This window comes from Thamnophis sirtalis, unplaced genomic scaffold (assembly GCF_051295495.1).
Source record: "Thamnophis sirtalis isolate CommonGarterSnake01/CBP01778 unplaced genomic scaffold, rThaSir2_p1.2 scaffold_2, whole genome shotgun sequence".
Lineage (NCBI taxonomy): Eukaryota > Metazoa > Chordata > Lepidosauria > Squamata > Natricidae > Thamnophis > Thamnophis sirtalis.
The window spans coordinates 48,476,697-48,494,789 of record NW_028261382.1 but is presented as its reverse complement, the minus strand read 5'-3'; the positions used below and the strand labels follow the sequence as shown (position 1 = coordinate 48,494,789).

The 18,093-nt window shown below is 48.4% G+C and overlaps 1 protein-coding gene across 1 annotated transcript in view; it reads right to left on the bottom strand.

The window, feature by feature from the left end:
- Window positions 1–17,718, bottom strand: part of SMG5 (SMG5 nonsense mediated mRNA decay factor) — a 50,807-nt gene extending 33,089 nt beyond the window's left edge. Inside the window, exons 1-6 of the mRNA XM_087705363.1 lie at window positions 17,411–17,718; window positions 12,420–12,518; window positions 10,349–10,472; window positions 8,474–8,630; window positions 2,176–2,265; window positions 1,172–1,261 (exon numbers count right to left, since the gene is read on the bottom strand). Of these exons, the coding sequence (XP_087561489.1) occupies window positions 1,172–1,261; window positions 2,176–2,265; window positions 8,474–8,630; window positions 10,349–10,472; window positions 12,420–12,518; window positions 17,411–17,481 (631 nt within the window). The 5' untranslated portion in view covers window positions 17,482–17,718. The remainder of the gene's footprint in view (window positions 1–1,171; window positions 1,262–2,175; window positions 2,266–8,473; window positions 8,631–10,348; window positions 10,473–12,419; window positions 12,519–17,410) is intronic.
- Window positions 17,719–18,093: the final 375 nt, after the last annotated feature.

Genomic DNA, 18,093 nt, shown 5'->3' with positions numbered 1-18,093 from the left:
TTTTTGACATAATTAAAAATTGGTGTATATATGTTTAGAATGTTTATTATAATTTATAGGCCGCCCTTTTCCCTGAGGGGACTCAGGGCGGCTTACAAAGCACGGGAAAGGGGATACAAAGACAAAAAAACATAAGACAATACATAATATTAAAAATAGAGCACAACATTCATTCATCATTCGGGAGGGGACGAACTAAGATTTTTTATCCCCAGGCCTGACGGGATAGCCAGATCTTAAGGGCTGTGCGGAAGGCCTGGGCGGTGGTGAGGGTGCGGATCTCCACGGGGAGATTGTTCCATAGCGTCGGAGCTGCAACTGAGAAGGCTCTCCTCCGCGTAGTCGCCAGTCGGCACTGACTGGCGGATGGAATTCGGAGGAGGCCTACCCTGTGCGATCTGATATATGAAGTGACTATTTGGAATACCTTGTTGAAAAATGAAGGAATAACATCTTTGTTTGAATGTATGATGTACAAGGACAATAATGAACATAAGCATCATACTCGATAGATGATTGGTGGGATTATACATAATTGAAAACAGTGATATACAAATATAAATAGCTGGTAAATCTTTTTTATATTGTAAAAATATTCAGAATGGGATAAGTGATTATATAAAGGTATATTGTTATTAAACAGACAATCAAGAATGTAAGGGAATTATTGAAAAGAAAAAAAAAATTAATCGTAACTGAATATATGTTGTATAATGAAAGGGAGGTATTTAGTTATATTAGATGGAAGATCTGAGATTGTAAATGTAATTCAGAATATGGATGCAAAAACACTTGTAACCAAACGACATGCTGTATGTAATGGATGAGAATTTTTTTTTTGTTTTTATGTTTAAAAATAAAAATTTGCAAAAAAAAAAAAAGCTTAGATAAGTTGCTGACTCCTATTCTATTTAGTTATAAAATAGACAAGTGCGTGTTTGATGGTACGTCAGTGGTGGGTTCCAGATCCCATCGCAACCAGTACTCTGTGATGGGGCCGGGTCAAATACAGGTAAGGAACACAGGTGGGCGGGCGGGTGAGCCTTCCAAAGCACCATACCGGAACGGTACCTGATGCTCCCAGCAGGCACTGGTACGCCCGTACTGGGGCATGCTGGCTGTAACCCACCACAGCTGTGCGTGTGTGCTTGTCGGACGGCTAAATACTCACCAATTTGTGGGGCGACAGAGAGCGCTTGATAGTAGAACCTTTCAGCCAGCAATTCTGTGTCTACGCCTGCCAATTCATTCTGATATCGAGCTGATAAGGGACAAAAGATACACAGAAGCCTTCAGGAAGACAATTAGGAGGATACGCAACCGAGGGTGCTTGATTCGGTTTTATGGGGAAGAATGGAACAAGGGAGCTTTAGACCAGTGTTTCTCAACCTTAGCAACTTGAAGATGTCCGGACTTCAACTCCCAGAATTCCCCAGCCAGCATTTGCTGGCTGGGGAATTCTGGGAGTTGAAGTCCGGACATCTTCAAGTTGCCAAGGTTGAGAAACACTGCTTTAGACCACCTGACTGAAAGGAAATAAATTACTTTATGGCAGTCATTAACTAGCACGGGAGAACGATACCCAACTGAAAGGAAAATATACTAATCCTTTTTAGGTAGCGGAGTATCTGGAAATGCTTCAGACAGTTGGGAATTCCTAATCCTCAAAACGCATTTGAAAAGTAAAATCGAACTCGCAAGGGGCTCATCTCAAACTTTGGTTATCACAACCTATATGGTCTGCTACTTAAGGTAAAGGCTCCCCTCGCACATCTGTGCTGGTCGTTCCTGACTCTAGGGGGCGCTGCTCATCTCTGTTCCAAAGCCGAAGAGCCAGCGCTGTCCGAAGATGTCTCCGGGGTCATGTGGCCAGCAGGACTCAACACCGAAGGTGCACGGAACGCTGCTCCCTTCCCACCAAAGGTGGTTCCTATTTTTCTACTTGTATTTTTCAAACTGCTAGGGTGGCAGAAGCTGGGACAAGCAACGGGAGCTCACTCCTTAACGCCGTGCTAGGTATTCGAACCACTGGAACCGCCAAGATTTCTGATCGACAACCTCAGCGTCTTAGCCACCTGAGTAGGTCTGCTACTTAGATAGGGCTTCCCCCCCACCCCACCTGATTTCAAATAAATCCAAGCCGCAGGACTTTATCCCAGGAAAATGCTCTCTCACCTAAATCCCCCAGGTAGACCAGACATCGGTGGCAGGCGATCTGAGCCCAGTCCATCTCCTTCTCTGATGCAGAGACTGGCTTCTTGCAACCTGTGGGAGAAGGGTGGCAATAGTGTTAAAAGCAAAGTGCTGGAAAATTCAAGACAGCCAACAATTAGCAGTTACCCTCACAAAGGACTTTTGCTTATTATGGCTCACTGTCAGACCTGCCCAAGCTAGGCTCCTAGGAAAGAAAGACCCTCGACTCCATTTGATTGGCATGATGGGTTCTTTTACTAAGAATTGAAGCGATATTCCTGCTTTTATCCTTAGAACTGAGTATTCCTGCGCACAGGTTTTCCCCTTCCATGGTCCTCTCCCCTTTGACCACATGGTCGTTGTCCAATAGCAACCCGGTACGATGCTTTCGAAAGTGCTGCATCTTGAAACAGCTTCACATTCTTTCCCAGGCCAGGCATCCTTGGGTGGCTGGATCAATGCGGTTTAACACCTCTGGTTCCCATCAGTGCCATTCCCTCCCACCCACTCCCTTTCAGCCTCCTGCACACGTTCCCAAAATTATTGTAACCACCCTCCCTCCATTTTTATGGCAGGATGCAAGCAAGGTTAGCGAGGCTACTTATTGTCATGTGTGCCTTCCACCTGCAAAATGTACGATTTAAAAATGGTTAGGAGCATCTTAAGCCCAGAAAAAAGGGGGGGAGGGGAGGGCAAACTCAAAGGAAGCCTTAACACAAGGGAACAGAGCGGGACTCACACAGGAATGGCTCATGCACAAGTCTCAGCCATGAAACTGTGGCTCGGTTTCAGTTCAGCCAGTTGTGTCAATGTGCCCTTCATAAATTTGCATGACATCATTTATAATCGAAGATAACGGTGTCATAAATTTAACTGCCAGGGCTGTGAACACGCCACAAAATCAGCAGCCTTCATTTGTTCTCATTTGAAGAGTGAGAATTCTCATTTTTATTTTTGTAGTTTGCTGCCTGATGAGTTACACATCTTGGGGGGGGGGGGGCGGGGGGAATCAGCTTGGGAAAAGCTGGCCTGAAGGTTTTCTTAAAATGGGCTCCTTTGAGGTGTGTTGTCACATTTTTGGGAGATTAAAACTCACTTTCGGGGCAGTCAAGGGCTTTTACGGAGATGTGGATGAGATTTTAAGGTGTAAGGAAAAAGTAAAGGTTCCCCTTGCACATATCTGCTAGTCGTTCCTGATTCTAGGGGGCGCCTCCATTTCATCTCATCCCCGTTTCAAAGCAGAAGAGCCAGTGCTATCAGAAGACGTCTCCGTGGTCATGTGGCCGGCAGGACTCAACGCCGGAGGCGCACGGAACGCTGTTCCCTTCCCACCAAAGGTGGTCCCTGTTTTCCTACTTGCATTTTTTACGTGCTTTCAAACTGCTAGGTTGGCAGAAGCTGGGACAAGGAACGTGAGCTCACTCTGTTACACTGCGCTAGGGATTCGAACCGCCAAACTGCCGAACTTTCTGATCGACCACCATGTCCCTATAAGGTGTAACCAGGACACAAAGAAGCGAAGAAGTCGAGCGTGGGCTTGAAAATTGTTAAACGCGCCCCGTCAACTCTACAGTAATGCCAGGGAGATGCTCACAGCAACGGTTGTCAAGGACACTTGTCATCTAGCAAGGCGACAGTCTGACAGATTCCCACCAGCCGAGGGCTGAAAATGCGCAAATGTGATTAGCAGTTACCTAATCACGAAACCGAGGCAATTTTTAATCTGGAAATGTCTATCTTGCTTAAAACTGTCGAGGAAACTCGGGCCGTTGCAATAAAGCTGAGATTAAGAAACATAATGATAAAATTCATTCCCTCCCACCTTTAAAGCTGCACCTAACAACTGTCCAATTAAATTAGAAGCTACGGTGAGATAGCTTAAATAGCCATCCTTAGAATTGTCATGCAAAATTATTTCTTTGGGTTACCAGCTCCCAATTATTTGATTTAGGAGAACTTTTAAGCCAGTGTTTCTGAACCTTGGCGACTTTCAGTCCTTTGGACTTCAACTCCCAGAATCCCCCAGCCAGCATAGCTGGCTGGGGGAATTCTGGGAGTTGAAGTCCACAGGACTGAAAGTCGCCAAGGTTGAGAAACACTGGCTTAAGCTGTCAATTATTATTATTATTATTTTGTTGTCCAACAAAGGCCTTACAATCCAATACCAAACTGCAATTGTTAGAAACCAAGAGCAAGATAATATGCATTAAATCCCAAGAAGGGCCGTGTCTGCATAACCTTCATGTTAAAGTTAAATTTTAAAAACTGTTTAAAAATTAAACAAACAGATCAAATTGCATGCCGTTCTAATACTGACATCAAAATTATCTGAAATAGTAGCCGTCTTTCAAAAAAAAGATATCTACCCAACAGAAAACCGAGTGCCCCCCCCGCACAAACCACAAGTGAAAATAATTTCGGTATATTTCACAATTTACATGGATTTATTTTTGCTGTTACCAACTGTCCACCTTGAAATTTCAACTCTGTTTCATTATACATCATAGAATCATAGAGCTGAAATGGAGCTGCTAGTCCAGAGGGGTCAAACTCAAGGCACCCTGGCACCACCCTGGAAATAGTGAAGGGCCGGCCTGTGGTGCTTTTGCCAGCGAAAACGGAGCACGGGAGGGCTGCATGTGGCCCCTCTTGAGCTACATTTTCACTGGCGGAGGATTGCAGGAGGCCATCGCAGCCGGAAACACAGCCTGCGAGGGCCACGTGTGTCCCCCCAAACTCTGTTTTCACTGGTAGATGGCTGCAGGAGGCCGTCGCAGCCAAAAATGGGAGCCCATTTTCGCTGGCAAGAACACTCGGTCCACCCCAGGCACCCCCGGCATGAGTGACATCAAGCTGGTCACGCTCACCCCCGCCCCCCCCAAAGTTAAACATAACCCTGATGCGGCCCTAATGAAATTGAGTTGGACACCCCTGTTCTAGTCCAACTCCCTGCACAAGGGAGGAGACCTGACTGCATCCCGAGAAATAGAGCTGTCCAATCTTTTCAGCCCACAATGCCAGGAGGCAAACGGTTCCACTGGTCAACAGTTCTCACCGTCAGGAAATTGCTCCTTAGTCCCAGGTGAGATCTTTCTCTCTGAGAAAGCAGCCTTCCACCTGCTGCTTCTTGTTCTGCCCTCAGGGGCTCTGGAGAATAAATTGACCCCCCCCCTTCTCTGTGGCACTCTACTGGAAGACCAGTACTGTGTCACTTCTACTTCTTCCCTTTGTGTTCTGACCTAGGCTTCCCCAGTAGAACGAAGCCGAGTCCTCGTCCCGATAAACCCCTTTTATTTAATTGACGGTGAATTTCTCTCCAGCAAAGTCTCTCCTCTCCCACAGTCTTTCAAGATAGGTCACACTTACTGACTTTTATCAGGCTTGGAGAGTGGCCAGGCCGATATCTTTCAGATGCAAGAATGCAGGAATGAACTAATGGTCTCCTGCAAGCTCCACTCCCCCTTTGCTCCTCTTTTATTCCCTCTGGGAGGGGCCATTCATCGTCCACCTGTGGCCTTCCTCCCAAGTCGACCCCTGTTCTTTAGCTGTTCCCTTCGTCTGGCCGCTCTGCGCAGGTGCACACTGGGAACAGGCTCCAGCTGTTCTTCTGCCTCACTGATGTCTGACTCGGAACACAGCTGATAACTGGCATACAGCTCTGCCTCCAACACAGAGCCCTCATTAGAGCCTTCCCCAGACTCCAGGACTGGCCAGGGTTCCTCCCCAACCTCCTCACTGTTCGAATCTGCTGCCAGCTCTGCTGGCGGGCCAATACACTTTAATAAGTTAGCCATACTTGGCTCCCTCAAGCGTTCATCATACGATTCAGCCTCCAGAATTTTTTTTGCCATCTTTCTGCATTCTTTCCAGGGTTTCAGCATTTTTTTTGTATCGTGGCAACTAGAACTGGAAGCAATATTTCAACTGGGCTCACTACTGTGGCCTATTCACTATGCAAGAACTTCCACTATGCAAAATGTTTTTTAAATGATTTCTTTTCTCAAGGGAATAAAAGGAAAAAGTATAACTGCAAAGTACAAGTAGTCCTTGACTTTATGACCATAACTGAGCCCAAAAGCCTGGTTTGCTAAGTGAGGCTCTATTAATTTTATGACCTTTCTTTCCGCAGCTGTTCAGTGAAGCACTGCAGTGGTAACTTGGTGACACGGTTGTTATGGGATTGAATTGGCAGGTTGTCTTACTGAGGATTAGTAGTTGCAAGCTGTTCCCCACACAAAGACAGCTACCAAGTTTTCCCTTGTTCGTGGCCCTCCCCTCCTTGATCATCATCATACTGTATTCAGTTTTGGTCGCCACGATGTAGAAAAGATGTGCAGACTCTAGAAAGAGCTCAGAGAAGAGCAACAAAGGGGATTAGGGGACTGGAGACTAAAACATATGAAGAACGGTTGCAGGAACTGGGTATTTCTAATTTAATGAAAAGAAGGACTAGGGGAGACATGATAGCAGCCTTCCAATATCTCAGGGGCTGCCCCAAAGAAGAGGGAGTCAAATTATTCTCTAAGGCACCTGAGGGTAGAACAAGAAGCAATGGGTGGAAACTAATCAAGGAGAGAAGCAACTTAGAACTGAGGAGAAATTTCCTGACAGTGAGAACAATTAATCAGTGGAACAGAAGTTGCCTCCACAAGTTGTGAATGCCCCAACACTGGAAGTCTTTAAGAAGATGTTGGATAGCCATTTGTGTGAAACAGTATAGGATTTCCTGCCTAGGCAGGGGGTTGGACTAGAAGACCTCCAAGGTCCTTTCCATCTCTGCTAATGTATTGTATTATAATTGTCCAATAGCATGCCGGTGTGATGTTTTGTTTAATACGTCTGGTTCCTGTAAGCGCCATTCCCACCCACCCCCATATGCATTCATCTCCTGTCTTTCTGTACATCTTCCCCTTTTACTATTCGACCTACACACACACACACACACAAACACACACACAAACACACACATTTATGACAGGATGTGCCAGCAAGCTTAGTAGGGCATAGAGAAGGTGGCAGATCTGACACAAATGTTCCTTCAGGAAAAACAATTCAAGCGTGCTTCTCACTGCTATCCTGTCACTCCAGGGAAGGGACATGATAGCAATGTTCCAGTGTTTGAGGGGCTGCCACAAAGATGAGGGTCAACCTACTTTCCGAAGCACCAGGAGGCAGGGAAAGGAAAGAAGGAAAGGAAAAAGGGGAAAGGAAAAGGAAAAGAAAGGGAGCTGGGAGGGACCTTGGAGGTCTTCTAGTCCAGTCCCCTGCTCAGGCAGGAGAACCTACCGTATTTTCGGACTATAAGACACACCAAGATTTCGAAGAGGTAAGTAAGGAAAAAACTTTTTTCTCCTCCCCGGCCCCCAGGAGCACTCTGCAGCCTTCAGCAGGGCTGGGGGGAGGCAAAAACACCATTTTTCACTAAAAAGGGGGCATTTTCCCCTTTCTCCAGCTCTGCTGAAGCCTACAGAGTGCTTCTAGGGGCTGGGGAAAGGCAAAATCGCCGTTTTCCCCTTCCCCCAGCCTTGCTGAAGCCTGAAGAGGGCTGCTGGGGCCTGAGGGGAGGCAAAAAAATGGCTCATTCACAAAAATGGAATGTGGAGGCGGGACTTCAGGAGGCCAAAAATGGCTGTATTCGGTGTATAAGACACACCAACATTTCCACGCTATTTGGGGGGGAGGGAAGGTGCATCCTATACTCCAAAAAATACGGTATACAATCTCAGACAAGCGACTGTCCAGTCTCTTCTTGAAAACCTCCGGTGATGGAGCCCCCACAACTTCTGGTGGCCATCTGTTCCACTGGTGAATTGTCCTCACTGTTAGGAAGTTTCTCCTGAATTCCAGATTGCTTCTCCTTCCTTTCTTCCTTCCTTCCTTTCCTCCTTCCCTCCCTCCCTCTTTCTTTTTCTTTCCTTCTTTTCTTTCTCTTCCATCTTCCCTAGATTCTCCTTAATTACAGGTTGCTTCTCTCTTTGAAGAAACAGATGGGGAAACCAATCGAGGAGAGAACCAAGGGGAAATGTCCTGACAATGAGGAGAATCAGGTGGAATGCCTGGCGTTCAGAGGTTGTGGCTGCCCCATCCATCACTGGAGGTTTTTTTTTTTTAAAAAAAAGACCTGAAACGGTACAGGAATGCTTGAGGAGGGGGCTGGACTGCAGGACCTCCAAAGTCCCTTGCAACTCTGTTAGTCTTGGCCGCAGAAGCATAAATAGGCTGGGGTGGGGGGGTCAAAGAGATGTTCTTGCAGAGGGGTCAAATCGTGAGAAGCACTGACCTATCAGGGGATCCGTCACGTGAGTCCAGTCGATGCAGCACTGCAACTCCAGCTGATAGTGAGACTGAATGTAGAGAAGCAGGTGCTGGTAAAACCCGATGCCAGCAATCAGGTGAGTCCGGTAAGCGCACTCGAGGCTGCTCCGGCTATGAATGTGCTGCGGGTGGGGGAGAGAGAGAACAAGTTAGGGCCTAGCTGTAGCTCCCTCGTCTTACGACCACAATGGAGCCCTAAAACGTCTGTCGTTAAGCGAGACCCTTCGTTAACGGAGTTCGCCCCCTTTTACAACCTTTCTTGCCACAGTTGGTAAGTGAATCACTGCAGTTGAGAAAAGTTAGTAAGCTGGTTTTTAAGGGAACCTGGCTTCCCTATTGGCCTCGCTTTCAAGAATTGGGCTGTTGTCCCTCAGAACTGGTGTAGGGCTGTGATGGCAACCACAGGTGGCACGCAGAGCCATTTCTAAGAGCCAGCTGATTTTCGGCCTTGATTTTCAGCCGTTTTCCACCCTCCGGAGGCATCCCTGAAGCCTCCGGAGAGTGAAAAACCACCAACACTCAAACTGGAAGTCTGTTCCCGAACTTCCGGTTTGCCTGTTGGGCTGTTTTTCACCCTCCCCAGGCTCCTAGAAAGCTTCTGGAGCCTGGGGAGGGCGAAAAACAGACCGACCGGGCCCACTGGAAGTTGGAAAACAGGCCTCTGGAGGAGTGGAGGAGGCAGTTTTCACCCTCCTCAGGCTCCAAGAAAGCCGTGCACGCATACACGGGGCAGCAAGTGGGGGGGGGGGCATGCAAGCATGCACAGGGGGCACAGGATGGGGGATTAAATTATGGGGGTAGGCACACACGCACACGCTTTTGGCACCCGAGGAGAAAAAGGTTTGTCATCACTGGTGTAGGGTCTCCGGCTTGGGCAGGTGTGTGTGTGGGGGCCGGAGTAGATGACCTACACCAGGGGTCGGCAAACTTAAACACTCAAAGAACCATTTGGACCCATTTCCCACAGAAAAGAAACCACCGGGAGCCACAAAGGTCCTAACCGGAAGCCCCGCGTTAAATTCTGGAGCTGACCGGAAGTTCAGTTCCCCCACTATAGAGTCTCCTCCTAGCACGGCGTACTTTTTGCTCTACCTGTCCTAACCAAAAGCCATATCAATTGTGGAGACAACTGGAAAACCCTCCCCTTGCCATAGAGTCTTCTCCTGGAGCACTGTGCTTGTCTCCTCCTCCTCCCACCCCCACCGGAAGCTCCTCTCAAAATTGTGGTGCTATTCTGCTTGTCAGAAGGTTGGAAAAGCGGATCGCACAATCTTGGGACACAGCAACGGTCACCAATATGAACCAGTTGCCAAGCGTCTGAATTGTGGGGAAAGATCGCAACTGAAAAATAGCCACTGAGGGGCCACTAAAGGATTTGGTTCTAAAGGAATCCAAGTAAGATTTCACCCCAAAGCAAAAGACCAATAGTGCCTCCAACATAGCAGGTAAGAGGTTAGGAGGAGACTCACTTGTTTTAGTTCTTTAAGCCACGGGTCCCCTGGAAATAGTGGACAAGAACGTGTGCACGCACCCCTGCTTGTACGAGCGAGTGCCCACCTGCTCCATCTGCACGAGTGGTGTGCGTGCGTGAGTGCAGATGGAGCTGCGCATGTGCGCTTGCCGGCCACTCCTGTGGAAGGCTCCCCTCTCTGCAAAGCAGGAAAGCTTTGGGACTCTGCTCTACAGCAAACAAGGGGTATTCAAAGAAACAGCCGTGCAAACCCTGGGACCATGGCGACTGGGCACAGCAAACCACGAAGGCCGACAGCCGGGGATGGAAGTATTGCTGTGGTCACAAGCGAAGTACGTTGTCAACATAAAGACTGAATGTATCGCCTACCTTTTTATTTGTTTTGATCAGCTGAATGACTTCATAGTAAACTTTCCGCCACAGCAATTCCTCCGCTTTCCTCCCATAGTCAACAGGGTGCAGGAACATCAGCTTCACACACAGTTCGCGGAGCCTGGGGCAGGAAGGAAGAGCGAAGAGAGAAACTGCTTACAATTTGTCCCAAAATCACTTTTTTTTTAGTCATAATCATATATTCATATATTCATACACACACGCATATACATATACATACATACATACATGATACAATACAATACAATAGCAGAGTTGGAAGGGACCTTGGAGGTCTTCTAGTCCAACCCCCTGCCTAGTCAGGAAACCCTATACCATTCCAGACAGATGGCTATCCAACATCTTCTTAAAGACTTCCAGTGTTGGGGCATTCGCAACTTCTGGAGGCAATTTCTGTTCCACTGATTAATTGTTCTCACTGTCAGGAAATTTCTCCTTAGTTCTAAGTTGCTTCTCTCCTTGATTAGTTTCCACCCATTGCTTCTTGTTCCGCCCTCAGGTCCTTTGGAGAACAGCTGGAGTCTCTCTTCTTTGTGGCAACCACTGAGATATTGGAAGGCTGCTATCATGTCTCCCCTAGTCCTTCTTTTCATTAAATTAAAAATACCCAGTTCCTGCAACCATTCTTCATATGTTTTAGCCTCCAGTCCCCTAATCCACTTTCTTGCTCTTCTCTGCACTCTTTCTAGAGTCTCCACATCTTTTCTACACCGTGGTGACCAAAACTGAATGCAGTATTCCAAGCGTGGCCTTACCAAGGCATTATAAAGTGGTATTAACACTTCACGTGATCTTGATTCATACATACATTCTATGTATATATGTATATATGTATATATGTATGTATGTATGTATGTATGTATGTATGTATGTATGTATGTCTGAGCCAAAAGGACCTCACCTCCTCAGATTTTGCTGTGACAAATGAGCTGCTAGTGGGATGACTTCAAGATCCCTTGGCACATAAGCACAAGCCCCTTGTATAGCAATAGCTAGCAATAGCACTTAAGGTTTATACACCACTTCACAGTCAAACTTGAGCAGGTCAGAATCAAACTGCTGGCAGTGGGCAGAGTTAGCCTGCAATAATGCATTCTAATCACTGCACCACCACAGCAATAGAATAGAATAAAACAGAATAGAATTCAGAATAGAACAGAGTAGAATTAGAATAGAACAGGAATGGCAAAACAATAGCACTTATATACGCTTCACAGTCCATCACAGCCCCCTCTGGGTGTTCTACAGAGTCAGCCTTTCACCCTCAATAATCTGGGTCTTCTTTTAACCGACCTGGGAAGGATGGAAGGCTGAGTCAACCTTGAGCCAGTCAGGATCGACCTTCTGGCAGTTGGTAGAATTAGCCCGCAATCCTTCATTCTAACCACTGCACACCATGGATGGATGGATGGATGAAGGAAGGAAGATAGCAATAGCGCTTACTTATACACCACTTCACAGTCCATTACAGCCCTCTCTGAGCCCTCTCAACCATGAGCCAGTCAGGATCGAACTGCTGGCAGTGGGCAGAGTTACCCTGCCATCCTGCTTTCTAACCACTGTGCCACAATGTCTCTGCAGGATAGCTGCAATTATAACTGCATTCTGCTAATAGGTCAGGAGATATCTTCCCCATCCATCGAGGCCACTCAATTTGCACAGCAGGATCTAGACCCGAGGTTACTAAATTGCTCGTCCGTGGAAGCTGCTTCCAAACCATATTCTGTGCAAAGAAATTACATTGAGGCTGAGCCTCCGGAATATGAGCCTTAGACAGAATCCTCTGCTCTGAATGAATGAATGAATGAAGGAAGGAAGGAAGGAAGGAAGGAAGGAAGGAAGGAAGGAATGGAATGAACAGCAAGCTAGTTTTGCCACACAGGAATATGACATTTTTATGATAATCTGTATTTCAATGGAACTAAATTTCCCCCAGCAATATTTTGCCCAGACTTATTCCGTTCGAGTGAAGACTGCTGCCTCCTGTCCTTTCAAGGTTATTCATCTGGTAAAAAACATGAAATAAAGAAAGGCCCAACTTTCTTACTTGTTTCTCAGGCTGATGTTCTCTGGCTTAAATACTTCTTGATAAGCTGCCTTGTTTCCAAGAATGAGATCCAATCGATGCACTGCTTCAACCACAGCTCTACAAAAAGCACAGGAGGCATTCAAGGTTAGGAAGAAGCTGCCATTCGAAATTGGGCTCAGGCATAACGTGAAGCTGTGATATAACACACACACACCCCAAGAGTCCCTCTGCCCCCCCCAGAACATGTCAGTTCTGCCATCTTCAGCTTGGCGCCTTGCCAGCATTCTGCCACCAAAAGCTTGGGGAGGGACAAATGAGCAATAAACATGCATGAGGATGTGAAATAGGGAAGGGGGATGATGGCCTGATGAAGAGGCATAGAATCAGTTTGTGCCAGTCTTCAAGGCCAAATTTGGAATTTGGGTTTTCCCAAACATCTCAGCGATTCTCTAAACACCCAGCGTATTTTTCGGGCCGTAAGATGCACTTTTTTGTCTTCCAAAGGGGGTGAAAATGTCTGTGTGTCTTATAGACCGAATATTGCCGAAGCCCCGCCCACCTGCCAGTCATTACTTTTGCCTCTGCACGCCCCATTTTCGGGTCTTTTTTCAGCCCCTTTTGAAAAAATGGGCCCAAAAAACCCTTGAAAATGGGTTGAAAAAAGCCTCACAAATGGGCCAAAAAAGCCTCAAAAATGGGTAGAAAAAAGCCCCCCAAAAGGGCTGAAAATGTGGTGCGCATAGGCCAAAAACCTTTTTTTGTTGTTGTTGTTTTCCTCTTCCAAATTTAGGTGCGTCTTATAAGCCAAAAAATTCAATGCATGGCTCTCCATTGGCTGAAGACAAACTGGTCATGGGACAGAGGGTTGGGATGAGGGGGGGGGGGGAATTGGTAACTTTTGTGGGGGGAATCTTAGTTCTAGCCCAATTTTACTGCAACCAGCAACCTTTAGCAAAACCCATCACTTTGCCCAAACGGAGTCGAGGGTTTCTCTTTCCTAAGGGTCCTTCCTCTTTGAGGAAGTTGGGCAGATAAGAACAATGCAATAGAAATAAAATTTGCTTTATTACTCAGCGTGTTACATGAACTCACTCATAGCAATTTGTATACCATTATAGCTTAGTGTGCAGTTGTGGGTTTTACCGTCAGAATCTAATACAGCCACCCTTCTGGAATGCATAGCTGGAGGGATGTATAAAATCAGCCTCCTCCTCCCGCAACGGCTCCAGTTGACAAAGAAAAAGCCACAATCCAATCTGACTATGGAGATTTTCAATCATCCAGCTCATGGTTGTCCCAAACTTGTTTTTCCAAAAGGCAACTGGATTGTCTTGGGATTTTTTTTTCCCCCTTGGAAATGTTTCGTTTCTCAACCGAGAAGCCTCTTCCGTTCTGATTGAAAGGCAACTAGTGCTGGGGAAGCTTCTTGGATGAGAAACAAAACATTTTTAAGGAAAAACTCCAAGGAAGTTCAGTTACCTTTTGGAAAAACATCTTTGGGGGGCACAATCTAAGCCAGTGTTGGCGAACAAGGTGCCGGAAACCGGAAGACCAACTCCCTGGCATGCACTCGCGGGAGAACTGGAAACCAGAAGAGCAGTTCCCCCCCGCGCATGGGCACCCTGGGAAGCTGACTTTCCAATTTCCGGTGTGCAAATGTGTGCTGGTCACCCGGCCTTCCAGTTTATGGTGCACACGTATGCGCAAAGACCAGCTGTGTGCCGGAACCCAGAAGAGCAACGGACGACAGCTGGTGTGTTCGGAGAGATGGCTCTGTGTGCCACTTCCGGCACATGTGCCATCACGGACCTAAGCTCTCTGCCTTCCCAAAGAAGGAACACTGCTGATTTGCACCGACACTGCTTGATGTGAAGGGACTGGCTGGGTCTGCTCCTTTGCAGACAGCAAGCCATGTGCCATGGTCTATTAAAAGACCTCACAGTGGCACCAGCTGCCAAGCTCTATGGCCACCATCCAAGCGCTCCAGAACTGACAGATCTCAAGCCACCCAGACTGTGCCACCCAGTCTGTTCAAACACCGGCATCAAAAGCAACCTTTGCAAAGTCGTCCTTACAAGGCAAGGGTCAAAACTTTGACTTGACATTCATGTCATGGTATGTTTTATTTTGGGAGGGGGGGGGGAGATACTTCTAGCTTTAAGACTTCTGGAAAGTAGGAGCACAATAGCCTCTCAACCGAAACTGAGAATGCCACTGGAGGACACAGAAGAACAGGAATTCACTTGAAGAAGTTGAGGGAAGTGGGTAAAGTCCTTGGGAACTACCTACTGCGAAGGGTGTCTGGGGAATCCCCACGGAATCAAAGGGGTGTGGGGGGGATGCTCAGTTGCTTGATTACCACTGAGCACATGGCACATTTCTCTTGCTGGCCGTAGCATGGCAAACCGGCAAACCGTGGCGTGGGCTTAAAGGAGGATTGCTGGCCTGTGGGTTGCCTGCCCTCTAACCCAGCGTAACATGCCCTCCAGACTCCCCCACCCCCCGCAACCGAGAGGGCCTCTAAAAGTGTCTGGCGACAACTGCCATCACTGCCTATGAATAATAATGAAATCTCTATGTACAACTCAATTTGAATGAAGTATATGTAATGATTGTGGAAGAAACGCAGGAAATGTATCTGTAACCAATTGACAGGCTTTCTACAAGATGTAACGAAAGATGATTCTTTTTTTGTGTGTGTTTTTGTTTAATAAAAATAAAATATTTTTTAAAAAGAATGAAATCTCTTTAGGTGTCCAAGATGGGAAAGTCAAAGAGAAGCATCACATGGGACACAGAGATCACAAGGGAATCCTGAGGGAGTAAAGGAGAATGTTTGTAGATCAGGGTTGAAATGAGGGGCTTCTGAGCTTGGTTGTTTTCTTGCAGATGTTTCATTACCCAACTAGACGACATCATCAGTGCTAGAAGAGAGTGGAGTTTGTAAGGGGGGGGGAGACTATGGAGTCCTTGGTGCTCTCTGAGCTTGCTTGTTTTCTTGCCGACATTTGATTCCCAACTAAGTCATGACGTCAGTGTATTGATGATGTTCCCTAGTTTGGGTCATGAAACGCCTGCAAGAAAACAACCAAGCTCAGAGACAACTAAGAACCCCACAGCCTCCTCCTCCCCCACAACCCCCACTCCCTTCTAACACTGATGATGTTATTTACTTGGGTCATGAAACGTCTGCAAAAAACAACCAAGCTCAGAGGTCACCAAGGATCCCACAGTATTCTCCTCCTCCTCCTCCCCCCTCCTTCTCCTCTTCCTCCTCAGAGAACCCCAAGGACCCCAGATTTCCTCCTCCTCTCCACAACCTCCTTGCCTTCTAACACTGATGATGTTACTTACTTGGGTCACGAAACGTCTGCAAAAAACAACCAAGCTCAGAGGTCACCAAGGACCCCACAATATTCTCCTCCTCCTCTCCTTTTCCTCTCCACAAATCCCACTCCCTTCTAGTCCTGATCATCATCATCTTCTTCTTCTTCCTCCTCCTCTCCACAAATCCCACTCCCTTCTAGCCCTGCTCTTTCCTCCTCCTCTCTGCAAACACCTTTCCCTTCTAGCACTGACAATGTTACCTAGTTAGGTCATGAAACGTCTGCAAGAAAACCACCCAGCTCAGAGGTCACCAAAGACCCCTTAGTTCTCCTCCTCCTCGCTACACAGCCCCACTCCCTTCTAGCACTGATGATGTTCCCTAGCTGGGTCATGAAACGTTTACAAGAAATCAGCCAAGCCCACAAAGCACCCAGGACCCCCTCCCAAGACTCTCCATTTACCCTTTCCCTTCACAGAAGCTGTGACGAAAAGGGACAAAAATTAGCTGCCGATTTAGGGGATAGGCAAGGAGTAAATGGGGAGGGGGGCTAGCTGGGGCCAATGGGGAGGGGGTTTCAAATGGGTCTGTGTTTCGCTGGTGGGACAGTCCCTGCAACCCTCCACGGCTGCATTTGTGAGCAGGACCTGTAATGACCAAAAAGCACTGCTCAACCTTGGCTGGCTCCGTAGCAGTCCTCGACTTACAACCAAAAGCAACCAAACACATCACACACAGAGAGACACAAAATTGATGTTGCTAAATGAGTTTTGCCCCATTTTAGGTCCTCACCGGCTGCAGCCATTAAGCAAATCATCGCAATTCTGAAGCCAGGAGCATGGGGTCGTTAAGCGAATCTGGGTTTTCCCCCATAGGCTTCTCCAAGGCCTCCAAAGGGGATCCCATGACATCCCCAACCGTCGTAAATATGAGTACCCCTATTTTGATCACGTGATCGAGGAGGGGGAACGAATCTGCAACGGCCGTTAAGTGTGAAAAACAGCCCTCTTTCAATGCCGTTGTAAAGAATGGTCACTAAAGGACCGTTGTAAGTCGAGGACATCTCTCTCTCTCTCATCCCCCCCCAACTGATGTTACTGAGTTTTGCCCCATTTTAGATCCTGGCTGGCCATGTTAAGCGAATCACTGCAATTTTGAAGCCAGGAGGGCAGTTGTTAAGCGAATCTTTCCCCCATGGGCTTCTCCAAGGTCTCCAAAGGGGATCCCATCGGGGACTCTGCAACCGTCATACGTATGAGCACCCCTCTTTTGATCACGTGATGGCTGGGGAGGGAGAGACGACCAGCGGTCGTTAAGTGTGAAAAAACGGCCCCTTTTCCCCAATGCCGTTTTCAATTCGGTCACTAAACGGACCGCTGCTAAGTCGAGGACTACCCGCAGTCGCAAACACCCCCCCACCCAATATATACACTTCCCCGTGGGGACCCATCCTCCTCTGCCGGCTGGGAGGGACCCACGTGCTCTCGCTCCGCGGGGGATAATGGGTGCTGGAGTCCCCGCATGGTTGACACGCGGGCAGAGAAGGGGGCGATGAGGCCTTTCTCTGCCCCCTCCCCGCCCCCCACTCCATGCGCCCCGGCTTTCCTGGCCTGCGGGGGATGATGGGACCTGGAGTCGCGCCCGGCCAGCCGGCCCCGGACGATGGGCTCTTGCGTTCGCTCACCGGTAGAGCCTCTTGGTGTGGAGAGCCTTGGCCTCCGGCTCACCGCCGCCGCTCCCGCTGCCTTGGCTCATGGCGCCCGGCAGGCCTGAGTCCCCCTCAGCAGCCCCTGCCGCCCCGCCAGGTCCGGCCCGCCCCTCTCGGCCGCCGCCTCAGCCCGGCCCTGGAGCGCTGCTGCTGGTGCTGCTGCTGCTGCCGCCGTCTCCGCCGCTGCCCCGGAGCGTCCTGGTCCTCCTGCCGCCAGCGGCCCCGCTCGGCCGCCATCGCGCTCCGGCTGCCCGCCGCCGCCGCTGCTACCCCCTCAGCCAAGTCCCGCGAGACCGCGCCCTCCGGTCTCGCGAGCGCTCGGCGCCCAAGTCTCGCGACAGCTGCGCAGCCGAGGCTGTGGGGAGGGGGCAGGCAGGGAATCTCGGCCCCGCGCGAAGGGAGTCCCGCGGGCGCTGAGCCTCTTCGGCTCTCGCGAGGTTTGGGTCTGTCGGCCGGTAGAGCTATTCAGAGGGTAGAGTGGGGGGAAGGGGCGACCTCAGGAAGGCGTTGAAGCAGCGAGGGCGGGTCGCGTTCACGGTTTTACATTAATTCATTCTGAGGTTTTTCAACATTCTGGTCTTTTTCATTGCCTGGTTTTTTTTCTCCCTTCTTTCTTTCCCTTCTTTTCCCCCCTTCTTTTTTTTCCCCCTTGGAGATGC